Genomic DNA, 25,384 nt, shown 5'->3' on the forward strand with positions numbered 1-25,384 from the left:
CAGCTACCTCCTACTCCACCTCTGTGGTTTGGGGGTCTCTCACCCCCTATGCCAGAGAGGAAGCTGCTGGGTTTTCTTGGAAGCAGGAAGGAGAGGCTGTCTCTTCAGGCTGACTCAGCTGGGCATGAGGGGAGTTTCCCACAAAACTACTTCTGTGCCCCCTCCATGTATTATACACTGCTGGTGAGGTCTTGGGGGGCCTGGGCCTGGCTGAGATTCTGGGTGCCCCCTTTATAGAGGATGCACTGAGAAAACAGATCTACAGCCCACTAGGGACTGAGGCAGCTGAGCCAGGCCTCCTAGGAAGTGACAAATAGGGAGGGAGGGAAGTCCAGGGTAATGTTTGGAGAGAGGAAGTGCAGGGATCAGTGGGGGGGGGGTGTGCTGGGTACAGAGACAGACTGGGAAGTCCAGAGCTCCACAGTAGCTCAGCATGGCCCAGGAGCATGTGTGTCTGGTCGGCTGTGGTTCTGTGTATGATGGGCCTGTCAGGGCCCGTGAGAGTATGTGCGAGGCCTGTCTCCCCAGTGCGTGTGTCTGTGTGTCTGTCAGCCCAACCCTGCAGGGCCGTGTGGGGCCTGTGTGGTTTGTGGGGGGTGTGGTGGGTTTGTGTGTGGATGGTCCATGGAATCTGTTGCATATGGCTGGCCTATATGCATGTGTTGTTTGTTCATATAGCTAAACTATTCCTGTCTGGTGTGTGTGTTCGTGCGTGTGAGGTCCACGGCTTGCCTGTGTGAGGTCTGTGTGTATGTGTGTGAGGTCTGAGGCTGATATGTGCATGCGTCCATGTGAGCGCTGGCTGCTGTGTGCGTCAGGGTGTCTCTGTGCCAGTTTGTTTATAAATGTCTGATGTGGCCTGTCTGTGACTGACTGGTGTGTGTGTGTGTGTGTGTGTGTTTATGTGAGTTCTGGGGCTGGCCTGTGTGTGTCTAGGTGAACTCTGGGGCTGGGTGTATGTGTGCATGCTAGCCAACAGGTTCTGTCAGGTGTTCCTGGGTCAGTGGGCAGTGAGTGTCTGACTGGCCTGTCTGTGCCTCTCTGTTCTTGGTGTGACTGTCTGGCCCGACCACATGTGCGAATGTCAGTTCTCACATCTGTCCCATCTGTCAACGGGTCCCATATGTCAATGCTACCAGTGAGGCAGTGCGTGTCTGTAAGTCTTGGCGCCTGTAGATCCTTCCAAATATGTGTGCGGCCACGGGAGGGGACTCTCTGTCATGGCAGGTACATGTCCTCTCCCTCTGTCTCATAGTAGGTTCGTTTTTCCCTTGTGCTTCTGGGTATCTTTTTGACTTGGTGACCTTGCTAGTGCCTGTGGTGTGCACGCACACATGTTGCTTTGTGTGTCGGGATCTGACAGTGTGTGTTCAAACACCTCTTGTACAACCGAGGCACTGAAAGTGACTGTCCCTGTCTCTGAGTCTGTCAACATGATGCATTGCTGGTTTGTGTCTGATGTACGGTTGTCTGCGTTGTCTGGCCTGTGTGTTTCTGGCCTGTCACATTGGTCTCAGCATGTGTGCGAACATGCCACTGGATTAGCCATGCTTTGTGCTCACCTGAATGTCTCTCTGTGCTTGTGTGTGACATTATGTCCATCTTGCCTATATGTCAAGTTGATTTATCCTTGTCATACACACCCACACCCTGCCTGCATGCTTCTGGCCTGTCAATAGCTTTTTTTTTTTAAGATTTGAGAGAGAAAGAGGAAAAGGAAAAAGAGAGGGAGAGAAACATCAGTGTGTGGTTGCCTCTTGCCCGTCCCCTACTGGGGACCTGGTCTGCAACCCAGGCACGTGCCCTGACTGGGAATCAAACTGGCAACCCTTTGTTTTGCAGCCCATGCTCAATACACTGAGCTACACCAGCCAGGGCAGTGTTGATGGCTTTGTGTGTCTGACAACATTTCAGTCTTGCTCCTGAGTCTGTCCCGCTGCTGTGTCTGTGTGCAACAGCCCACACTGGGTCATCTTGCCCAGATGTGTGTCTGATCCTGTCATTGTGTCCCAGGGTAGCAGTCTCTCTGTGGCCAGGGTGAAAAGGGTTTGTGTGTCTGGACTGGCTCTCTCAGGGTGACTGTGTATGTGTACACTCCTTGCCACCCCCCCAAGTCTGGCCACCCTGGGCCATGTTTACTCTGCCCCTAGCCGACTTCTGCCCTGCCCGGGGAGGGGCTGACCCTCCTGTCTGGTCTGTCCAGCCGGCAGTCCACAGGATGTTCCCTAGACGCTGTCTCCGCCAACATCCCCTCCCTGGGGCCACCCTTAGGTCAGGACCCAGGAGTCCAGGACAGCAGGGGGTGGGGCTGCAGTGTGGGGGCCCTGTCAGGGCCCCAGAATGAGGGTGAGGGGTGGGGAGGTGACAAGCCCAACAGGTTCCGCCTCATTCCTGTTCCGCCTCTCATTTCCTGGGTGCCTGCCCGGGGCAGGGGTGGACAGGATGAACCCCAAGGCCTCAGAGTGCCTGGGTGGGGCAAGGCCTGCCTGGCACGGACTTGCTTCTGCTAGACACCCTGACACTGAGGCCTGAGAGAGAGAAGGAGCCTGGGTCCTTTTTGGGGCGAAGGCCCCTTCCTGCTCCTGTACCAAGCTCTGGATACAAAAAGTCTCATCCATTATTCACCCAATCTCCATAATGGCACAACAAGCTGAACATGATTATCCCCATTTTTAGGTGGGTTAACTGAAACCCAGACAGTAATGAGAGCAGAGGCAGGATCTGAACCTAGCTCTTGGGTATGCTACCCAAGACTCCCAGCCACTCACCAACCGCCTAACCTTCTCTCTCTAAAAATGGTACTTGTGGGGTGGAGTATGAACGAAGTCCCCAGGAGGCTTGGCTCAAGGGGGTACCCAGCTTGCTCTGAGTCAAAAGGGGCCCCTGGATGAAATGAATAAGAAAACGGCTTTAACCGTTTCATCGCCACGACAGGCTCTGCCAAAACTTCCTGTGGGCTGGGGGGGGGGGGGGGGGGGGAGGGCTGGGGACTGGGTTCCCGGAGGCCTGGGGGGGATAGCCAATTCGTGGGTGGGGGGAAACACTTCTAGTGACCTTGGCTAGGCTCAGGTAAAGGATGACACTGACCCCCCGCTGGAAGGAGACCTCCTCCCCCAAAGCACGAGTGTTCCTTGAACTTGGTTCTAAGCCGCCCCCTTTCCCCTCCCTGCCTTGAGGGGTCTCAGAGTCCGCAGGCCCCCTCCCCAGGGGCCTGAGTCACACAGGGAAAAGCCGAGAGGAATGAGTCACGGGGGCGGAAAAGGGGTAGCAAGGTCCGCTGCGGTCAGTGGACCACCGGGCTAGCCTGAGTCACGCATGCCCAGGCCTCCCTGACCCCAGCCCCCTTCCGCAGAGACCCAGAGCGGGAAGCGCGTGATCTGCAGAGGACGGAGTTGGAGGAAGAGCAGGAGGGGAGGGGGCACGCGCATGCCTCGCGGGAAGCTCCAGTTCCTGTGGTAACTGAGGGGGGGTCTCAGTTCGACTGGGGTGCCTCCCCTCGGCAGGGACGGCCCCCAGGCCCTGGGGAAGCCCCCGCGCGCTCCTTCGAGGGGCCGTAAGTTTCAGGTCGGGCAGGAAGGGGTTAACGGGCGAGCCCCTCCTGGGTTTCACCCGCGCCCCAAAGCTCCAGGCCCCGTGCGCCCCCCAGCCGCCCCCGTACGTGCGCACGCAGCTGGCCCATCCCTGTTCCCCGCGCTCGCACGCACGACCGCGTAGGGCTCCACGCACGCAGCGATCCCCGTCGTGTCTCACGTCACGCACGACGCACGCGCCCCCGCAGCCCGGGGAGGGAGCCTTCCCATGAGAGAGTGGCAAGATGCAGCACGCACGACGTCTATGTAGCTGCCTCCACTGAGTGCTCTGTCCTGTGTGACTTTAAGACACCCTCTCACAAGGTCACGGTCTCTCCAAAGACCCACACACAGTGTTACACAGACACAGGATACACCTGCTATACGCTGGCACAAACCTTCACTGGTTTAGCCAGACCTGCAGCGAACGCTGATAGGGTCACAGAGGCACATATAGAGACCCAGATAGTGACACAGGCGCACCTGTTACCCACCATTTGTGGTGGGGACACAGATACATACGGCCATCTTCATATATAGATGGCATACACAGGGACTCTGATAGAGCCGCATCATCACCATCAAGACAAAGTAAGACACAAAATCTTGGACCGGTCATGCTGTCATTCGGTCATCACAAAAAGGGCGCACAAAGTAAAGTAGGGTCAGAGAGACAAACCCAAAGGCCACATACAGGAACATCCATATTTTTGTGGGGACATGGACAAACCAAGGGCACGAGGGGGTCATACTATCACAGAAAGACATATGAGGGATAGAAAGTAGGACAGCCGCACAGAAACAACCTAAAGCCACACTGAGGTACTGATCATCGCGTCGTTCTCACACAAAGGACGCAAGTTCTAGACACAAAGCAAGGTCTCACATAGAGAGCATATGCCCCAACCCTGACGCCCGTCCACCCCACAGACAACCCAGTCACACAGAGGTAGCCTGTAGCATAAATTCCCAGGGCCCCACGACACAGGTTGGTGCAGACACACACGTCTACGTGCACACAGTCACAGACCCACCCTCTCACACCTACAGGAATGTGAGCATATTTCACTCAAGTCTAGACACAGGCACAAGGTGGGCAGGGAGGGCAAAATGGGAATTCCTGGAGGGATATCAGTGTCTGGAGTGCAGAGGGCCTGTCAGAATCCACCATGGTATGTGGCATGGTGTCTACCCTTTGGCTGTGGTCAGCCCTGGGTGAGGGGCACCATCCTCAAATTTTTCAGCCCAGGGTCCCCATCCCAGCCCTCATGACTGGGTTTCTGCCCACATGTGAAGGCCAGAGGGTGCTGGGGGGGGCGGGGGGGCGTCCAGCTGTGGCCACAGGGAGGGGTTGAGTCACCCGCTTCCCAGCAGTACTTCCCAGACTGGGCCCAGCTGTTCCTGGAAACAGACAGAAGGGGGTGGGTCCTCAAACCAGTTGGGGGCTGCTGGCCCAGACTGGCACACTCTGTCCCTACAAAATGGGGGCCTTCAGATCATCCTCAAAACTTTTGGGGCCTCCCCCACCAAAAATGGGGGGTTGCATTCTTCCCCAAAATATAGAGTCTATGCCCCCAAACAAGGGCTTTAGACCCCTTTCACTGAAGGTACCTGGAGCACCCAACAGTGTGACTCCCTGCATCGCAGAATAACAATTACTGCTGCCGTTACTGCTCTTCTCTGCCAACCTCGGAGCTTCCTTACAGCCCAAACATGGGATTCCTGCGGCCCCAAGTTGAGGTTCGGTGCTCCTCTCCCAAACTGATGGCACGGGGCCTTTCCTTAAATATGTGGATTTGGGTCACTTGATATCATCTAGAATGCCCATACTACCACATTATCATTAGAACAATTCAAGTCCATGCTCCAAATATTTGAATTCCCAGATTCCTCCTAAACATCAAAATCTCTGCGGTTTTGTGAACATTGGGGACCTCATGTGGAATACTTGGTGATTCCCCAAGTATTGGACAACCAGGTCCTCTCACAAATGCTCCCAGTCCCTCTCCTCTTCCTTGTTCAGGAACAGTCCTAGTTCCTGGCTCACCTTCCACTTCTACCCGGGACCAGGACAGCTCCATTTCCCCCTATTGGCACTCTCCTCTGGTGGAAGCGGGATGCTGGAGCCCGTGGCATTGGTTCCCACGCCCGCCGGAAGGCAGCCTTGTCCGGAAGCCAGCAAAGCCTTCCCGCCGTTGTCCCCTTCCCCACTACTTCCCCTCCCACCTGCTCCCAGGAGCTGAAGGTTGAAAACAAAATTGGAAGGGGATGTGGGAATGCAGACGAGCATCTGAGGCCCCCGCATGCGTGCGTTGCGTGCGTCTGCACATCTGAGTGGGCTGTAACCGCGTGTCTAGTGGTAGAGTGACTGTGTTCGTGCGAAGCGGCGTGGGAGCTGTGGCCATCCAGCCTAACCCTCTCGGGGGCAGGGTCGGCGAAGCCAGACTCAGGGTTGGAGAGATCAGAGCCCCTCCCCTCAGACCTAGGCCCACCCCCAATGCAGAGCCCGCCCTTCCCTCTGGGTACGGCTAATAACCTTTAATTACTGCTCATTAAGTCGCCGGCCCCTCGGGGGAGGGGCTGCCAAAGAACTTAGGCGTCAACCCTCCTCCTAAATAAAGCTGGGTCCACCCAGGACCTCTGTATCCTTGCGTGTGAACCGGGAATCAAAACACCACTTGCCACCTAGAGTCCTGGGGAGATTTCAGACGCCTGTTTATTTATTCCTTAAAAGAAAAGATTTATTTATTTTTAGAGAAAGGGGAAGGAAGAAAGAGAGGGAGAGAAACATTGGTTATAAAAGAGAAACATCGATGAGTTGCCTCTCTTGTAGGTGCCCGGACAGGGAGGATTGAACCCCCAAAGCTAAGCATGTACCCTGACCAGGAATCCAACCTGCGACCGATTTGCTTTGCCGATTGGCGCCCAAACAACAGAGCCACACCTGTCAGGGCAGCTACCCATATATTTGAATCGTGAAGCTCAGGGACTGTATACCGTAGGCACTCAATAAATGGTGACAGCGATTTTATTAACTGCTCTCGGTATCACTTTCCTTTAAGCGCCCCCCCCCCCCGCCCGCCCGTAGACTACGTTCCTGCGGTCTGAGCGCCCCCTGGTGGGCCCGGGGGACCAGAGAGGCCTGGTCCGGGTTCTGAGCCCAAGGACTCCTGCTCCGGACTTCAGGAGGTGAAGGCGCGGGAAAGCCCAAGTGGAGGACCGATCCAGGCTGGGCAAATGTGTCTGTCCATCACCCAGGACAAATGTCTGGCTGAATAATCCAGCCTTCGACCTAAGACCTCATCCATGTCCCCTTGTCTACCCGGCAGCAAGACTCCCAAATCACCTCCACCAGGAAGACAGAGCCCATTGGGATCACCCCTCCAAATTCAAAGGATGTGTAATGGCCTTCCCCTCCCCGGTGCAGATATAAAGTCTCTGATTATAAGGGGATTAGACAAGCAGAATTTCTTTCAGCCTGTATAACAGAGTAGTGTAGTTCCGGCTCAGAAAATGAGGAGTAATCCTGAGATCTCTGCTACTCTCCAAAAAAAAAAAGCCAGGGGAGGCAGGAAGCGCAAAGGTGCCCCAGACTGCCCCCTGGCGGCAGGGCGGGCGCCGGAACGCTGCCCGGATCCAAAATGGCAGTACTGGAGGCCTGAGTGGGCGCAGGGAGAAGATCACGTGTCCAGGGCGGGGCCTGCGTTCAGGGGGCGGGGTGGGGCGGCACTCTAGGCCAAGCGGGAGGTCGGGGTTGCGGGCGCTCGCTGGTGGCGGACGTGGTGGTGGCTGCGGTGGCGGGGCTCCGTGGCCGGGATCGAATCTGATCGGGAGCCATGAGCGTGGACAAGGCTGAGCTATGCGGGTCTCTGTTCACCTGGGTAGGTCGGGGGCGGGGCCAGCACAGGTGTGCGCCCGTTCTTCTCTCCCGGGTGTCCGGGCCTGAGCTCGGTTCACCTTTCCATCCAGGGGCTGGGAGGAGGAAGCGGGGGGGGGGCGGGGGGGCGGGGGGGCGGGTCATCGGCCTGTTGGGCCGTTGGACTCTAGCCTATGCACCTGCCTCTGTCACATAGAAGGTCTGCGTGGACAGGTGAGGTCCCGCCCCTTCGTGCTGGTCACGTGGGACGATAGCACAGGTGAACTGGCCTCATGACTCATCGCCTGTGGGGACCAAATTATTTGGTTCCGCCCTGGCCAGGTCGCGGGATGTTTGTAGGACAGAGGTGAAGTGGGGCCACACCCCCTCTGGTCCCAGGTGAGCAGAGGTCACTCCCCCAAGGACTTGGGGAGCAACAGGCCAGCTCCTGTTCAAATGTTTGCATTCAATCTTGTGAGGTTTCCGCTGACCGTAAAAGTGTTCAAAAGGGCAGTGATTTAGTGATCCCAGACCCTGATGCTGCTTGTTGCGCTTTCCTCTTCCCCACAGTTGCAGATGTTCCAAGTCCCATCCCCCTGTACCAGCCCCCAAGACCTGAGCAGTGGCCTGGCCATAGCCTATGTGCTGAACCAGATGTGAGTGGAGCTGAGCGGGAGGGTCACCAAAAAAGCCCCCCAGCAGCTCACCTGGTCTTCTCACCTCCAGAGACCCTTCCTGGTTCAACGAGGCCTGGCTCCAGCGCATCTCAGAGGACCCAGGTCCCAATTGGAGAATGAAGGTGACAGGTGGACTTGCCTGGGGAACGGACTGGTGAAGAATGATCGGGGAAGGGTCAGCTAGACATATTTCCTGGGTGATAGGCAGACCTGGTTAGGGAGAGGGACAGATGTCTGGTGATCAACTGACTACTTATTCTTTCATTCATCTATTGAGCAGGCCCGGGCAAGTAGCAAGGAGTAACAAAAACCTGCATGCACAAGCATAAATGTTGACTTCTGATGGCAATAAGTTGTACAGACAATAAAGCAGGCCATGAGTGAGAACAGCTGGGGGTTGGTGGACAGTTACTCCAAATGGGCTGATCTTGATGTAAGATTTGAAGGAACTGAATTCCACACTAGGAAATAGCAAATGCAAAGGCCCTGAGTTGGGGATAAGCTTGGTGCGATTGAGTCAGAATGGAAAGCAAAGGAATGGTATGTGAAGTCATCAGGGGCCTGGCAAGCTGGGGCAGGAGGTGGATTCTATTTTAGGTGCTGTGCAAAGTCAAGAAAGGGTTTTAGAAGAGGAAAGGCACAACCTGGCTTGGGCTTAGAAAAGCTTCCCCTGACTGCTTGGAGAGGAATGGAGAGTGGAAGCTGAGACAGGAAGCTCGTCCAGTAATCCAGGGAGAGATGTCTAGGGCCAAATGGTGGTGGGGCAGGAGACAGGCGGTGAGAAGTGTTTGGGTTCTGGGAACATGTGAACAAGATGAGCAGGTGAATGAAAAGGGCAAGCAGCCAGACAGATCAGGCCTAGGAGAGGGGACATTCAGACAGAGAATGGGGCGAAACAGGATAAGATGACCAGGAATTGGCAGGGGAGTTGGAAATAAGAGAATGGGGTAGATTCAGGGTGAGGGCCACCTGGCCCTTTCTGGGGGCTCTGGGACCCTGGACACAATTCCTTGTCTCTTCTCAGGTGGACAACCTGAAGATAATCTTACAGAGCCTGGTGGAGTACTCCCAGGGTGTGAGTAACTGTAAAGAGGTTTAGGGGGCTGTATTGGGAGGAGTAGAAGTGTCTGTAAGCCCCTGACACCCAGCCACTTCCCCCCTCAGGTCCTAGGACATCCCATCTTGGAGCAGCACCTCCCAGATGTGAACCTTATTGGCCAGTTCTCAGACCCCGGAGAGCTTGGCAAGCTTCTTCAGCTGGTGCTGGGCTGTGCCATCAGTTGCGAGAAAAAGCAAGGTATGGGGGTTACAAGGTCATTAAGGGAAGACCTAAGGAAATCCTCCTCCCCAGGTCTCAGTGTCCCTAACCTTGATCCCCAGAGCACATCCAGAGAATTATGACACTGGAGGAGTCAGTTCAGCATGTGGTGATGGAAGCCATCCAGGAGGTAGGTGGGGGTGCCCAATGTGGCAAGGAGCTGCAGCGCAGAGGCAGTTGGGCACGGGCGCTGGCCCGGTGTGGTCTGGGTTCTGCCTGGAACTCAGCTGGCCAGCTTTCCCTGTCTTGTGCCTGCCAGCTCCTCCCAGCTCTAAGTCACAGTCTAGCTCTGTGACAATGAAAGGACCAGGCTTCTCTGTGTGTGCTGGACACTTGGCAGGGGGTGGGGGGCAGACTTCAGGCTGGGGATATAGGGGAGAAATGGCTTTGTGGACAGGCGGATGGAGAGGTTCTCAGGCTGGATTATGGAGGCCTTGAAGGCTGCCTTCAGAGGACCCAGCTTATCTCAGTGCCACCCCATGTCCCTCCAGTTCTTGACCAAAGACACCCCTGATACCTTGTCACCGGAGACATATGGGAACTTTGACAGCCAGGTAAGGGTTGGGGGACCTGGGCAGGGTTCTGACCCCATTATTGATTCTTTGGGCTGCCTAACAGCAGGAGGGGCTTATCTTTAATTCTGAAAACCGCCCTAATCCCTCAGGGTCCTAGCCTCTTTCCTTGCTGGCTATCCAGGGTTCCTGAATCACCTTCCTCTAGTAGCCTGGGGTCCCAGCCTTCTCTTCTTAGATTTTGAGGGTTTCTTGGGTCCTTCCTCTCTGCTCCTAGAGATCCCAGCCTTCTTCCCCCAGTTTCCTCCCCTGGATTCCTGAGTTTCCTGCCCCTCCCAACCCCCCACCCCTCTCATCAGTCCCGCAGGTACTACTTCCTGAGTGAGGAGGCTGATGAGGGGGATGAGCTGCGGCAGCGCTGTCTGGACCTGGAGCGGCAGGTGGGGCTGGGGGGGGGACGGGACCACTGGTGCTTCCAGGGTAGGGTTATCTGCAAAGCCTCCTCCCTACTCTAGCTCACTGCACCTCCTGCCCACAGCTGGTGCTCCTGTCAGAGGAGAAGCAGAGCCTGGCACAGGAGAATGCAGTGCTGCGGCAGCAGGTGGGCCAGCCAGAGGGTGAGGTCGCCACGGGCCTCACTGCCAAGAAGCTGCTGCTGCTGCAGTCCCAGCTGGAGCAGCTGCAGGAAGAGAACTACAGGTGTGGGCAGCTGGGCCTGGGGCCAGGCAGGCCAGAGGATTGCAGTGGGTGTGGTCCCCTCATGTGCCCACCCTCACACCCCCCCAGGCTTGAGAATGGCAGGGAGGATGACCATCTGCGATGCCTGGAGCTGGAGCGGGAGGTCGCTGAGCTGCAGCAGCGGAACCAGGCACTGACCAGTTTGGCCCAGGAGGCGCAGACCCTGAAGGATGAGATGGATGAGCTGCGGTGAGTGGTGGGTCCCTGGGTCTCCACCACATACCCCATTGCCAGAGTGCCCCCTGATGCCACAGTACCTCTATAATCTTGAAATGCCCAGCAGATCCCTATAATACCCTCTAGACTCCAAGTGCCATCTGAACCCCATGCACCACCTGGACTCTACTGTGTCCTTTGGCCCCCTGGTTCCCTGGTGTGTCCCCCAGGACTTCCCCAGTGTCCCCCTGTTTTCCCACATTGTTTCACCCAGGCCTCATAGCATCCTTGTAGCTCCAGCAAGCCAAGGGCCCCCCACAGTTCTTCACAGACCTCACTGCACCATTCTGGGTCTTATCATGTCCTAAGATTTCATGGTGTTCTCCAGGACCCAACAGTGCAATACCTTGCCATCTCTTGTAACCCCTACTGTGCTCCCCATGACACGATTGTACCTTCTTATGACTCCACAGCACCCTGGTAACCCCAGGACGCTTGGTGTGTCCCCACAGCACTCACCCCCTCGACTCACTGTGCCTTCTGTAATCTCAAAGGACTCCCCTGTGACCCCATGGCACCTCTGTAATGTTAAAATTTTAGAACCCCACAGTGCTCTGACCCCAAAGCTTCCCCATGACCCCTCCATTGCCCTTACACCCACAGTGCCTGTGTTGACCCCACAGTCCTCATGACTCAAAAGCATCTTTGGGGGCTCCTCGATCCCTCTGGGCCCCTATCATTTTCCCCGTGTCCGTAGAGCCATTCTCAGTCCCCACAATCCCACACCTGAGCATCCCTGATTATAACTCTGGCTAGCAATGACACTTAGGTTCCCTTTATGCTCCCTAATGACCCCAACAGCACCAGATGCAGGCTGACCCTTAACCCTCAAGACCCACCATCTCAAACTCAAATGCTGCTGGGCTGACATGACCCCTTCTGCCTTGAGGGCCTCGCATCCCAGCTGAACCCTGACTTCACACCCTAGCCATCTCTCCCCACTTCCCCCTCCCCCAGGCAGTCCTCCGAGCGTGCTGGGCAGCTGGAGGCCACACTGAGCAGCTGCCAGCGCCGGCTGGGGGAGCTCAGAGAGCTGCGGCGGCAGGTGCGGCAGCTGGAGGAGCGCAATGCAGGCCACGCAGAGCGCACACGGCAGCTGGAGGAGGAGCTGCGCAGGGCTGGCTCTCTGCGTGCCCAGCTGGAGGCTCAACGGAGGCAGGTGCGGCAATAGCTGCAGTGCCAGGGAGCCTGGGACGCTGTGCCTGTATGTGAGCAGGGGTGGAGGGGCCCCTGTGGCTTGCTCCATCCACTTTGGGGACCCTCTGCATGGTGCTGAGCCCTTCGGAGATGAGTGTTCTTCTTTTTATATATATATAAAGTCACACCCTTTAGGCAGGCCAGATTCTCTCTAGGTTTTAAGCCTAGAGAAAAGCCCTTCTTTTAAACCCTACCCTCCAAGTTTTTGAGGCTGGGTCGTCTGGCCTCTCTCCTTTAACTTGAACCCAGTCCCTGCACCTCCTTCCAAGTCTGCGGTCCTCACACCTCCCCTCTGTTCAGGTTCAGGAACTGCAGGGCCAGTGGCAGGAAGAGGCCATGAAGGCTGAGAAATGGCTATTCGAGTGTCGCAATCTGGAGGAAAAGTATGAGTCGGTGACAAAGGAGAAGGAGGTGAGGTGGAGGTCCCACCGCCCAAGCCCCGCCTTGCTCATCACGGCACAGCCCACTCAAGTGGGCCTCAAGTGGTGTCTCAAACCCCTTCCCTCCAGCGCCTGATGGCCGAGCGGGACTCACTGCGAGAGGCCAACGAGGAGCTGCGTTGCGCCCAGCTGCAGCCTCGGGGACCCACCCAGGCTGGTGAGTTTGGGGCCCATCCCAGGATCCTAGTGGTGTGTGTGGCCTGGGGGTGCCATTAGGGCAGGCAGAAGAGGCAGTGTCTCAGGCTTGCTTAGTCTGGGAACCCAGTTAGGCCATACCAGAGGGACACTGCAGGGGAAAGGTTATGAGGGCCAACAGAAAGCAGGGGCTGTCCTCCTGAGCTCTGGGCAGGGCCAAGCATCAGAACTTCTGATCAGGCAGGGGTGGGGGTGGGGACTTGTGTCAAGCCAGGCTTTTGGCCGAACTTGAACCCTCAAAGAGTTTTCTTGGGCCCTGGCTGATGTGGCACAGTGGACTGAGTGCCGGCCTGCAAACCAAGGGGTTTCCAGTTTGATTCCCAGTCAGTGCACATTGCCTGAGTTGAGGGCCAGGTCCCCAGTTGAGGGCAACAGGGAGACAACCACACATTGATGTTTCTCTTCCTCTCTTTCTCCCTCCCTTCCCCTTTTTCTAGAGATAAGTTAAAAAATCTTAAAAAAAAAAAAAAAAAAAAAAGATGATTCTTGGGTAAAGGACCCTAGGGATGGGAGCCTGGGCTGTGCAGCTACCTGAAAACTTTTCTTATCTCATATTCTCCAGACCCCTCATTGGATCCCACCTCGCCAGCTGTGGAAAACTTAGCAGCAGAGATGCTACCTGCAGAGCTCAGGTATTCTGGGGTCACTCAGAACTTTGGCCCCACCCCAGCCTGCCAGTGCCCGCCCTCAGCCCTGCCCCCCAGTGCAGGCTTCATCAGAACCTCGCCAGCTTGGCTCCGTTCCCAAGTCAATGGGGTATGTGGTGGAGACCCAAGTCCTAGGGGGGCTCCTAAGCCCACCCACTCGTAATTCTGCTCTTACCCGCCTGGGCTATAGCCCTATTAATAGGTGGCTCTCCTCTCTAGGATCCATCCTCAGGGCACAAATTAGGCCCAATCCATCTGGCTTTACTAGCCATGAAAAGTCCTATGCCGCAGCCCTGCCTAAATTGGACTCTGACCCCCAGGGAACAGCTGTCCTCTGTGTAGCTCCTGCTAGGTTCAGTACCCTGTGCCCTGGCCAGATAGGTTCTCTCTCCCAAGCTCTTCCCATTCCTGCGTCTTAGTTTATGTCTAGCTTTTCCACAGTCTCTTCTCCAGTGTTTAAACCAGTTCCTGCGGCCTTGCCTTTGCTTGGCTCCATCCCTAGGCCTAGCTCATAGGCCTGCCCACTTGGTTACCCAGAACTCCGCTCACTATGCCTAGGCCCAGTCCCCAGGACTAGTATGACTGGGCTCTTCTCTAAGGCTCTGCCCCTTTCCTAGTACCCTATGCCGGGCCTGAGGGGTGACTGGTCCCCAGCTCTGTTCAACTCCCTCCCGTCTGCAGGGAGACACTTCTGCGGCTTCAGATGGAAAACAAGCGTCTGTGCCAGCAGGAGGCAGCCGACCGAGAGCGGCAGGAGGAGCTGCAGCGCCACCTGGAGGAGGCCAACCGCGCTCGCCACGGGCTGGAGACACAGCACCGGTGAGGACAGAGGAGGGCAGCTGGGTGCAGGCGTGGAGACAGCCCGAGGCGGGGCGAAGGCACTGAGCGGCCATCCTCCCCGCTGCAGGCTGAACCAGCAGCAGCTGTTAGAGCTGCGGGCACAGGTGGAGGACCTACAGAAGGCACTGCAGGAGCAGGGGGGCAAGACTGAGGAGGACGTGAGTGCCCACCTCCTTTCCGCCTGGCTCTGCCTCCTGACCCTCAGTAACCCTCTTTTCTCTCCCCACTTGCTGCCTGATGCCCTTTGCAGGCCATTGTAAGTACCATGGCCCCAGGGTGACACTATGGCCCTTATCCCGGGAAAGGGTTGGGACCTCTGGACACCCACTTACCCCATGCCTCTTCTCTCTCCCAGTCCGTCCTGCTGAAGAGGAAGCTACAGGAACACCTGTGAGTCCCAGAGGGATGGCACTCCTGGTGGTGGGGGAGGTCGGGGCAAAGGTAGTGGGGTGCAGAGTCATTTGTGGAAATACAGACTGAAGGTTTAGATCTGGGTCTTAAAAGCCAAGGGAAGCAGTAAAGAGCCACAGAGGGCATTTCAGCAAGGTAGTCTTGCCTCGTTGAAAATGATAGTAGCCTTTTACTTTTTACACTGTTAAAAAAGAAACTATTTTAGCCCTGGCTGGTGTGGCTCAGTGGATTAAGTGCTGGCCTGCAAACCAGAAGGTCACTGGTTCAATTCCCAGTCAGGGCCCATGCCTGGGTTGCCCTCTCGGTTCCCAGATGGGGGCCTGTGAGAGGCAACTGATTGATGTTTCTCCCACACAATGATGTTTCTTTCCCTCTATTTCTCCCTTCCTCCTTTGTCTAAAAAGAAAGTAAGTTAATAAATCTTTTAAAAAAACTATTTTAAATAGTGATCACATTTGTAGTTTAAAAACCAAAATGTGAGCCCTGACTGGTGTAGTGGATTGAGCGCAGGCCTGTGAACTGAAGAATCGCGGTTCGGTTCTCGGTCAGGGCACATGCCTGGGTTGCAGGCCAGTTCCCAGTGGGGGATGCACGAGAGGCAACCATACATTGATACTTCTCTCCTTCCCTTCTAAAGATAAATAAATAAAATCTTAAACACAAAACCCAAAAATGTGTGCCTCCCTGAACCCCTGGTTAGCTCAATTCCCACCCTACTCTGCTGCATTCCTGTTAGTTTATTATGGGAATCCCTCCAGAGTTTTTTTTCTTTTCAATTACAGTTAATGTTTAATAGCATTTTGTATTAATTTCAGGTGTACAGCATAAAGGTTAGACAATCATTTATTTTACAAAGCTTTTCTCATTCCGGAGTTTTAAAACCAAATGCAAATAGTGCTCGCTTCGGCAGCACATATACTAAAATTGGAACGATACAGAGATTAGCACGGCCCCTGCGCAAGGATGACACGCAAAGTCGTGAAGCGTTCCATATTTTTTCTCTCATTCTATTTTATACTCCAAAATAATAACTTATTCAGCCCTGGCTGGTGTAGCTCAGTGGATTGAGCACAGGTCTGCCAACCAGAGAATGGCGGTTCGATTCCCAGTCAGGGCACATGCTGGGGTTGCAGATGAGTTCCCTGCAGGCCAGTTCCCAGCAGGGGACGCACGAAAGGCAACCATACATTGATGTTTCTCTTCCCCTCCCCTCTAAATATAAATAAATAAAATATTAAAAATAAATAAATAAAAATAAAAATAGAATTCTAATTACATTTAAAAAAATAACTTATTCAATTTATTCCATGTATATATGTTTGGAAATTGATCATGTATGAACCCAAATTAAAGAAATAATTTGATGCATCTTTAACTTAAAATATGGAAGCCTAAAAAGCTTTAAATAAATTTTAATTAATGTAATAAATAAATAAAACCAAATGCAAATAAATATGTAGACTTTTATTTTCATTCCTTATTTACCCAAAAGGTAGTATAATAAGTGCTAGCCTGCACTTGCTTTTCCTACTTAAGATGACAGGGAAATTTCTACAAATGAATAGTCATTCTATTTTTTTTTATCAAGTATTTTTTTTTAAGATTTTATTTATTTATCTTTAGAGGGGAAGGGAAGGAGAGAGGGAGAGAAATATCAATGTATAGTTGTCTCTTGTGTGTCCCCTGCTGGGAACTGGGCTGCAACCCAGGCATGTGCCCTGACTGGGAATCGAACCGCGATACTCTGGTTCGCAGGCCCGAGCTCAATCCAGTGAGCTACACTAGCCAGGGCTCATTCTTTTTTATAAATATAGCAGCCTGTGTTAACTGGGGGTCCATGGGGAAACTAGGCCTTACTGGAAATGATTCGGGTGGTTGTTTTCTCACTGTGGGCCAATGAGGGAATGTAGCTGAGGCTGAGCCAGGGCATGAAAAAAGTTACTTCCTTACAGAGGCTGGATACCTGGAAGCATTAGGGCTTAATTCTCCTGTAGAATTATTGTCCAGAAAGTCTAGCATTTTTTGTGAATATCATAATGTATTTAACCCATTCTTTCTAGTTATTTCAATTTCAAACAAAGCAACAAAGGGTAACACCTTGCATACGCATTGCTTCACTTGTGTGCAAGTGTGTTACAAAAGTGTAATTGGTGGCCCCCAGGGCACATGCCTTGGTCATTTCAGTGGACATAGCTAGTAGATGTTATACTGTGTTTCATGTTCAGTGCACAATAATAATGTCACCTACAGGGATGTTATCAAAATCAAACCTTGTAGCTTGCATTTTCTTTTGTTATAAGAAATTGGCATTCTAGAAAGTTTGCTGGCTCCTGTGTGTGGAAGATGGTACTGAAGGGTTGAGAATAGAAGAAGCTGGCAAGGGGTAGTGGTGGCTGGATCAGCATGTGACCTCTGAAACAGGAGAAGTGGAGAGATGGGGGCTGACCCAGAGGCCACGTGACTAGGGGGCTGGAGGGTTGTGGCTCTGGTGGCGGGGGAGGTGGAGGGGCCGGAGCACACAATCCCTGTGCTTGTGAGGCAGGCAGAGTGGTCTCTGCGGCCATGCAGGGGCACTTCTAGCAGCAGGAATGCCTTGGTAATCACCACTGCCGCGTGTCCCCTGCCCCCAGGCAGAAGCTGCATGAGGCGGATCTGGAGCTGCAGCGGAAGCGCGAGTACATTGAGGAGCTCGAGCCACCTGCCGACAGCAGCAGTGAGCGGGGTTTGGCAGTGAGTCCAGTGGGGGGAGACCTGAGCTTGACGTGGAGCTGAGAGGCCACCTTGTTCCTGCAGCAGCCAGGCGTATCGAGGAGCTTCAGGACAGCCTGCAGAAGAAGGATGCAGACTTGCAGGCCATGGAGGAGCGGTACCGCCGCTATGTGGACAAGGCACGCACGGTGAGGATGCTGAGTGACCTTCTGCCCAGGCTGCTGCCTCACTGGGTCACGCCTCCCACCAGTTTGCACATCTGTGCTCCCTACCTCCACACCTATCATACCACATCATGTCACAGACTTCTCCTCCACCACCATGAGTTGTCACACTTAATACACCCCGATGCATTGAACAGCTTGTGAGGCCAGGGCCAAGGCTGTGTCTTCCCCAACCCCTAGGTCATACAGACCCTGGAACCAAAGCAGCGGCCACCCAGACGGGCGCTTCCGGAACTCCATACCTTGAGGACGCAGCTCCGGGAGCGGGAAGTCAGAATCCGGCACCTGGAGGTGGGTGCCCTCATCCCCGCTCACTGCCCCCAGCACATCCAAGCCCTTGACTGTTGCCTTCTTGGCAGATGGACTTTGAGAAGAGTCGAAGTCAGCGAGAGCAGGAAGAAAAGCTTCTCATCAGTGCCTGGTATAATATGGTGAGTGTAGCACCACCGGGGCTGGAGTGTTAGGGGCATCCCCTGGGCTCATCTGACGTCAACCACACCCCTCCCTGCAGGGCATGGCCTTCCAGCAACGAGCAGGGGAAGAGCGGGCACCCGCCCACGCCCAGTCATTCCTGGCCCAGCAGCGCCTGGCCACCAACGCTCGTCGTGGACCGTTGGGACGCCTTGCATCCCTGAACATGCGCCCCACCGACAAGCATTGATGTACCTCAGGATCCTGCCACCTGCCAAGCCAGTCAGGGCTCGATGCACCCTGGATTCCCCCAGCTCCCCTGGGGCCCAGCATCTTGCCTGGGTCAGCTGCTTGAGAGCCTTGAGGTCATGACCTGTGCCTTTTCCTCTCCCAAATGAGATAAGGGTCCAGGACATGGCGGGAGGCAGGTACGGGGCTGTTCTTTTTAGCAATGTGATTCTTAACCTTAATATTCTCCCTGGGGTTAATGAGCTGCCAGGGTAGAAAGAGTGACTTTATATTTGAGAAGAAAAATAATAAAGACTTTCAATCTGTTCTGGCTGGACTCTGGTGAGGGGAAGAAAATGGGCCAGGGATTCAAACCACTGCTTTTAAGAAAAGTCTGGCTTGTGGTCTCACTAAAGTGTGAGTAAGTGATAGTACCCAGTGAGGGCTGAGAATCATATCTGTGTTTGTGTAACTGTGCATGTGTGATGGGTTTTGAAGAAGCTTCAGACAAAAATCCCTGCCTTATGAAGTTCTTACGTCCAATGAGGGGAGACAGACAGTAGAGGAAATAGATCGAAGTTTGATGTGAGGAGCGCGATAGAGAAAAATAAAGCAAGCAGAAGTGATGGCGTTGCATGAGGTGGATTTGGGAGGTGGTGATTTTTTAATTTTTTGAATTTTGATTAAAAGTTTATTCGAGCCAGCCCTGACTGGTGTGGCTCACCGGATTGGGTGTCATCCCACAAACCAAAAGGTCACTGGTTTGACTCCCGGTCAGGGCAAGTACCGGGGTTGCGCCCAAGCCCCAAGTTGGGGGTGTGTAAGAGTCATTTGATCCATGTTTCTCTCACACACGGATATTTCTCTCCCTCTCTTACTCCCTTCCCCTCTCTCTAAAGATAAATAAAAAATATTTTTTGAAGTATTTGAGCCAAATTGACAACATGCTGGAGAGCAAGATCTCAAATGCTTCTGGGGGTGGTGATTTTTAATAAAAGGCCAGCAACAAGAAGACCTTACCAAGGAAGTGACATAATTTAAATAGAGACCTGACAGAAGGGAGGAAGGGGCTGCGTAGATGTCTGGGGAAGAGCAGTCCAGCCAGATGGAACAGCATGTGCAAAGGCCCCGAGATGAGACCTTGCTCGGTGGGTTAGAGGGGCAGTGTGGAGTCAGACGGGAGAAGGGAGGAGACGAAGACAGGGAGACTGTCCAGGGCCTCCTGAGCTGTGTGGAAGACTTTAGTTTTTATTCTGAGTGAAGTGAGAGTCACGGAGGGTTCTAAACAAAGGAAGGATGTTACCTGATTCAGGTGTTCATAGGCTCCCTCTGGCTGCTGTGGGTGGAACTGACTGGGGTGTTAGGATCAGAGCTGGGAGACAAGTACAGAAGTTACTAGTCCAGCTGGGTGGGTGCATGACAGTGGGGGCTCTAGCCATGGTGGGGGCCCCAGAGGAAGGAGGAATGGCTGGAATCCGGATACAATTTGGAGACCAAGCCAATGGGATTTGCTGCTGGGTTGATGTGGAGGGGTGAGAGAAAGAAAGGAGTTAGTGACTCCAGGTTTTGGCCTCATTATTTGGAAGGACAAAGCCAACAAAGAGGCCGGGGAGCCAATGGGGAGCAGGTTCAGGGACGTCTTCCCAGGTGCCTGGAAGATCCCCACAGGGAGACGCGGAGAAGACAGTTGGGTCTAGAAGTGGGGGAGGGGCCCCGGCCGGACTTCTAAAAAGGAGTCATTGGCATGTGATTGAATTAAGACCAGGAGCGCTAAAAGGGTAACTGAAAATTCAGGGATTTGGGGTGGAGAGGTTGCTTACAGAACCATAAACCAAGGCTGACAAGAGGAAGCTGTGGTCCTGGGACTGTAACTAGACCATTGATAAATGGATAAAGTTGTGTGCACTGATGCCATTTCAGAGAGCAGAGTTTGGGATGAAGTATCAGGGCATCAGGAGATGCCCTGGACAATTTCTCAGATCTGACTTAGCACAATGCCTGGCAGGAAAAGTCAGGCTAACAACGTTTGAGTAGAAACCACTAACATTTTATTGAGCACCTATTATGTACCAAACACTTGAAAGCTATCATTTCATTACTATCCTCACAACTCAAAGATGTAGGCATTCATATCCCATTTTAGGAAAACAATAAAGGCAGGACACACTGAAAGAGGCCTCTCAGGTAGTAGGGAGTGGAAAGAAGAGCTGGTGGGAAGGATGAGCCGATCAGCAGCTGAAAGAATTACCTGCCCTTAGTTCAGTGCCTGGCCCACAGGAGATGCTGGACAGGTGTGAAAGCAGGAGCACAGGTAGCAGGAACTGGTCAAAAACCAGCAGGCGAAATCCACAGGCGGCTTACGCAGACCCCTACCTCTGCCTGGGTGCGGTGTGGGGTCTTGGTTCCCTGTTCTTGGGGATCTTGGCCCCAGGGTCTCAGGCGAGACTCTCCTCCTCCTCACCAATGGGGCTGGGCAGCCAGGGTGGAGCCAGCCCCCGAGGCACTGGCATGGGCATTGTGGTGAAGGGCTCAGCAGCAGGCCCCAGGGCTGGCGGCTCAGGCCCAGTGGAGGGCTCAAGGTCTGGCTCTCGAAGGCTGGAGTCCAGTATTAGGTCCCCGCAGCCGCACTCCGAGGCCGCGCCATCCAGGGCGCTCGTGCAGCTGGCAGCCACGGATGCCTCTGACACGCAGCTGTTCTTGCGGCGCAGCAAAGACAGTCGCCGGCCCAGCAGGCCTCCTGCAGCCATGCCCGGGCCTACCGGCAGGAGGCGCTGCAAGAAGTCCATAGGCGCCTCACCCAGTGGAACGTCCACACCATCTGGCCGCTGGAATTGCATGTCCTCTTTGGCCAACCTATGGCACAAACAGCGGGTCAGCAATACGACTTCACCCCTCTCCTTGGTTGAAAGACCTGAGACAGACGCCTGCTGCTTTTCCTAGCTCCACCCACACATTTGTCTCACCTACCCCAAAATAACTTGAGCCCTCACCCGAGTGCCTGGCCTTATCCTTTGGCTCTGATTTTGTTCAGACTTAGGACTCAAAGCCTCAGTTGTGGCATTGCATCACCTCTGGCCAACTGTCCAGTCTTCATACACATTAGCTCTTAGCTCTGCCCACAGTTAGTGGCCTGGTCCCAGACCTTGACCCCAATCCCTATCCTCATAGACTTCAGCTCTTAGACCCAGATCTCTAGTCTAGCCCTTAGCCCTGTTGTGGTGCCCTATAGCCTCCTGAATCAGACATTTCCTGCAGAGCCAGAAGCCTCGCCCCCAAGAGGCCCCGCCCACCCTGTTGGCTCACGTGATATCAAAGGTGGAGCCCTGGAAGGAGGGCTGCTGTCTCTGAAAAGCTGTGGCCGCGGTGTAGGGGGCTCGAGCCTCCGCAGTGTCCCAGTACAGGTCCTTTTCCAGCATGGCCAGGTCGTCGTACATCTCATCCACCGCCAGCATTGACACCTGCAGACGCAGACAGCAGGCTGGGTGGGAGGAGCGGTAGCCACAATCGGGCACCGTGGAGTGGACCCTTCGGGATGGGTAGGAGTGTGATAACAAAGAGAAGGATGGCTCAGCGGCCACGCCTGGTCAAGTCGTGGTGTGGTTGAGGCCAGGGCCACTTTGGAAGTCAGGGGATGGTCACAACTGAGTCTCACCTGGAAGTTGCGGTCGATGAGAAAGTTGGTCTCAAAATCGTCGTCATCCTCTCCAAAGGGGTTAATGAGCTGTTCTGCTACCTTAGTGGGCAGGAGGGAGATAAGCAGAGACCTGAGAACCCTTGCCCGCTCCACTCCTGGAGTCCCGGCCCGGTGGTGTTGGGGGGGCGGTACACACCTTAAGCCAGCCTGCATAGAAGAAGAACTGCAGCAGAGTGAAGACTGGCACAAACAGATCAAGGTTGTGGTCTTTGTAACCCTGCGCAGGGTCGAGGAACTGGCGTCCGATGAGGCAGGCCAGGAAGTAACTGTACACGGCGATGGTCACCACCTGGGGGAGGGCGGCTGCCGAGTCAGGGCTCTCGGAGCCTCAGGGGTTGTGGAGAGACCAGGGCTCAGATAGGGAGTCACTGCGATGGGATCTTGGCTGGCCCTCAGTTTACCCTGGAGGCCAGTGCACCTGACAATGGATCTAAATGGGCACGGTGGGGTTACCTGAGTGTAGACAAGGGGTACGCTTATCCAGTCGTAGTGAAAGAGCATCGAACACTTGCCCCGGAACACAGTCAGCTCCTGGGGACGGATATGAGGTATGAAGGGGCCTGACTTGTGAGCTCACATGTGGGGATTAAGTGTGGGTACCTGGGACAGAGGTGGCTGACTGCCTGGGAAGGTGATGACTTCTGAGAGCTTTGGGGGGTGGTGGTGGTTATTTAGTGGTGACTGTATACCTGGGGTGGGAGCCCCGTGGAGATGGATGCGCTCTCGGGGGCTGCTAGGAAAGGGTGTTTCCAATCAGCCTCGCGGGGGGCGTGAGAAAGGCCGTCGTCTGACACAATCCCAGGAGGGTGGGGTACGATTTCTCCAGTATTTTTATGAATGACCAGCTGGTGAGCTCACCTCAAGCAGCAGTTTGAGGGCGCTGTTGTCGCGGATGCGGCCCTCACGCCTGGCCTGTGCCGCCAGGTTAGAGAACCAGACGCAGGGCACCCAATACTTGTTGTAGGATGAGTTCAGGTTCTCAAATTTTTTGCGTTCGTCGCGGGTCATAAACCCTGGAGGAGTGAGCTTGGTGGTCACTTGCCCACCTTTCCGTCCTTACTAAGGTCACTCGCCCTGCCCTCCGTCATGGCCCTGTGTTCCCCTCCCCCCCCCCCCCCCCCCCCAACCCCGCCTCAGTTCCAGCCGGGGCCTCACCAGCCTCCACCACGTGGTCTATGGTGGGGAAGCGCTTGAAGACCGCGGTGCTGACGGAGCGCAGGATGAGCACTGCCGAGAGCCCTGCGTAGCGCATGAGCGTGCGCCGGTAGAGCCGGCCGCGCTCGTCGCGTCCGTGCACGGTGCCTGATACCACGCACATGAGGGCATCGGGCAGTGGCATGCAGAGGTACTGATTCCACCAGCGGTGTACCACTAGGTTCACGTAGAAGCCTGCGCAGAGCCGGGAATGAGGGGCTCAGTGGGAACACTCCGGCCAGGGAGGGGTTCGGGGGCCCAGGTCGTGGGAAGAGGAGGGAAATAGGGTCTGCATCAGCGACACGGGGCAGGGTCACTCTGACCGCACGGGGCCACTTGGGCTGGGAACTTGGGGGTCTAGCCCTGAGGTCAGAGTTGCTGGAGCAGTCTGGGTTACTCTGGCTACTAGGAAGTCACCTGGGATGGGATGGGGCACTGGGATTCCTGTATGGGGGCAGAGACGCAGGGCCCTTGGGCAGGTTTTCCCCTCCGCAGGGAGACCCTGAGCCAGAGATGTGTGCAGGGGCTGCGCACAGGATCTATGCCAAGGGCTCTGGAGCAGGCTGATCATCTGCCTGGGCAGAGAACAATGGGAAGGAGGCTGGGGGTTGGTACTTGTCAGAAATTCTCCCTGAGCTGGACTTGAGAGGATGGGTTCACATGAGGTCCCCGGAGCCCAGGATATGGGGAGTGGGGCACTAGTAATTTTATGAAGACACAGGGAGGAGTCCCTGAGATGCCCAGGAGTAAACATATGGGTGACATGGTATTCTCCCAAAGGGGCACTGTAATCAGGGGATAGCCAAGGGGCCACAGTTGGCATAGAGGACGCAGACAGGGGGGTCAGTGGGGCTGGACTTGAGGGGGCTGTCAGAGGGGCAAGCATGGGGGGCTCTCCAAAAGGAATGAATGGGTTTCTCCGGGCGGAGGAATGGGGAACTGGGAGCGCGGCGCACCGGGACACACCCAGCACGAAGGAGACGGGGATGAGACTGGCATACTGGTCGCAGTAGACGACAAGCTTCTCAAAGTAGCGCTTCTGCTCCTCAGTCAGCACGAAGCTGCAGGGAGGGGAGTGTGTCACGGGCAAGCCCACTCAGCTGCCAATCTCTTCCGGTGCCCCACACCCGGGCCTCTTCCCTGCCCACTCTGACCCGCATGCTCACCCACGGCCGCCTCACCGATAGGCAGCGCTCAGCACCATGTAGAGCCCGAGAAAACAGAGCAGCTCCCGCCACAGAAGTTTGTAGATGCTGCCGCGCCACAGCAGTAGCAGCTGTGAGAAGCCGCCAAAGCGTGCGTTGGCCACACGGGCTGTGTAGGTGACGGTCATCGCTGCACCAGCTGGTGGGACCAGAGAAGGTGAGGCCAGACCCGACCCCCACCTGTGACCCAGGAACAGGGGACCTGGAGGGAGGGGCTGGGGGCAGCGGGCGGTGGTAGAGAGGAATGGGGTGACTCAGCTCAACATTCCCTCCCTGCCCAGCCACCTCCTCAGTCCAGCCTCCTCCCAGCCTCGCTCAGTCCCACCCCCAGCTGCCAGCCCTCCCTACGCCTTCTCCCGCAGGCCACCCCCTTTTTGGACTCTTGCTCTCCACATCTTGTGCCTACCTCCTCAGCCCCTCTCACCAGCCCCAACTGCCCAAACCCTTGAGTTAACCAAGGTGTCTTCGATCCCATCCCATCCACATTACCTGGGCTCCATCTGAAACCTCCCCTACACCCCGAGTCCCCGGTACCTCTGTTTCTGGATTTTCAGGGCTCTGACTGCCCCCATACACCATTCCTGTCTCTCATATCCCACCTCTGTCTCCCTCCACTCCCCTAGCTCCCAATCTCTGCCCTTCCTCCACTACCACACTCTTTTGAAGACCTACAAAGCCCTATGAAGCCCTGTCCTCAAGACTTCAAAGTTCCCAGTTCCCCTCCCATACACCCCCGTGCCTCAGGCAGGCCCCTTCTCCTGCACAGCTGCCCCAGCCTATCCACCCTCCCCACTTCATTATTCTTCCCCTTCTCCTGGGTCCACCTTCATCTTCCCTCTGTTCGTTGTCCAGCCTTCTAAGCTCTCCACTCTGCACTCTGAGGATTCTGATGGATTCATGCCTGATTCCTGTCCACAGGCCCACCTGTCCTCAGAGTCTCCTATTCCCCTGGACCTGGGCCCTTCTCACCTGATGGTGGGTGCAGGACACACAGGGACAGGGACAAGATGGGCAGGTGGCTTCAGCACTGGGTGGGGCTGAAGCCAGACCCTGGGGTGGGAGGGGGCTGAGGAATGAGCACGGATGGTCCCCCCCCGGCCTTC

General features: G+C 55.2%; 2 protein-coding genes and 1 non-coding gene across 6 annotated transcripts; 2 read left to right on the forward strand and 1 right to left on the reverse strand.

Moving 5' to 3' along the window:
• The first annotated feature begins 7,304 nt into the window (after positions 1-7,304).
• On the forward strand, positions 7,305-18,898 carry HOOK2 (hook microtubule tethering protein 2). Of its 4 annotated transcripts, none has more exons than XM_037145736.2 (22): positions 7,305-7,450; positions 7,996-8,081; positions 8,152-8,224; positions 9,127-9,177; positions 9,267-9,399; positions 9,483-9,550; positions 9,912-9,974; positions 10,292-10,372; positions 10,471-10,631; positions 10,719-10,859; positions 11,844-12,045; positions 12,384-12,494; positions 12,593-12,680; positions 13,281-13,350; positions 14,047-14,184; positions 14,273-14,363; positions 14,561-14,595; positions 17,247-17,329; positions 17,410-17,513; positions 17,730-17,840; positions 17,909-17,980; positions 18,061-18,898. In XM_037145736.2, the coding sequence occupies exons 1-22, from the start codon at positions 7,406-7,408 to the stop codon at positions 18,208-18,210; spliced, it is 2,157 nt and encodes a 718-aa protein (XP_037001631.2). In that variant the 5' UTR covers positions 7,305-7,405; the 3' UTR covers positions 18,211-18,898. The 4 variants fall into 4 exon arrangements, with proteins under 4 accessions (XP_037001631.2, XP_037001632.2, XP_037001633.2 ...); XM_037145737.2 differs by having other exon boundaries at positions 17,413-17,513; XM_037145738.2 differs by lacking the exon at positions 18,061-18,898 and having other exon boundaries at positions 17,251-17,329.
• Positions 15,511-15,614, forward strand: LOC119049712 (U6 spliceosomal RNA). The gene has a single exon (XR_005082583.2). It is a non-coding gene; the product is annotated as a U6 spliceosomal RNA (small nuclear RNA).
• A 1,373-nt stretch (positions 18,899-20,271) lies between the features above and the next one.
• Positions 20,272-24,520, reverse strand: BEST2 (bestrophin 2). The gene is made up of 9 exons (XM_037145528.2): positions 24,258-24,520; positions 24,043-24,137; positions 23,038-23,271; positions 22,741-22,895; positions 22,336-22,413; positions 22,019-22,171; positions 21,841-21,921; positions 21,492-21,646; positions 20,272-21,041 (listed from the first exon to the last, which is right to left on the reverse strand). The coding sequence occupies exons 1-9, from the start codon at positions 24,407-24,409 to the stop codon at positions 20,624-20,626; spliced, it is 1,521 nt and encodes a 506-aa protein (XP_037001423.1). The 5' UTR covers positions 24,410-24,520; the 3' UTR covers positions 20,272-20,623.
• Positions 24,521-25,384: the final 864 nt, after the last annotated feature.

Source organism: Artibeus jamaicensis, unplaced genomic scaffold, assembly GCF_021234435.1.
Source record: "Artibeus jamaicensis isolate MK-2021 breed Jamaican fruit bat unplaced genomic scaffold, CSHL_Jam_final contig_3290, whole genome shotgun sequence".
NCBI classification, from domain to species: domain Eukaryota; kingdom Metazoa; phylum Chordata; class Mammalia; order Chiroptera; family Phyllostomidae; genus Artibeus; species Artibeus jamaicensis.

Excerpts from the sequence above, each read along its gene's own strand:
- BEST2 (XM_037145528.2), bottom strand. The coding sequence starts at position 24,409 with ATGACCGTCACCTACACAGCCCGTGTGGCCAACGCACGCTTTGGCGGC. Across the intron at positions 24,138-24,257 it reads GTGCTGAGCGCTGCCTATCG|CTTCGTGCTGACTGAGGAGC; the intron begins GTGAGGCGGCCG and ends CCCTCCCTGCAG. Across the intron at positions 21,647-21,840 it reads TCATCGACCGCAACTTCCAG|GTGTCAATGCTGGCGGTGGA; the intron begins GTGAGACTCAGT and ends CTGCGTCTGCAG.
- HOOK2 (XM_037145736.2), top strand. The coding sequence starts at position 7,406 with ATGAGCGTGGACAAGGCTGAGCTATGCGGGTCTCTGTTCACCTGG. Across the intron at positions 9,551-9,911 it reads TGATGGAAGCCATCCAGGAG|TTCTTGACCAAAGACACCCC; the intron begins GTAGGTGGGGGT and ends ATGTCCCTCCAG. Across the intron at positions 14,364-14,560 it reads GGGGCAAGACTGAGGAGGAC|TCCGTCCTGCTGAAGAGGAA; the intron begins GTGAGTGCCCAC and ends TCTCTCTCCCAG.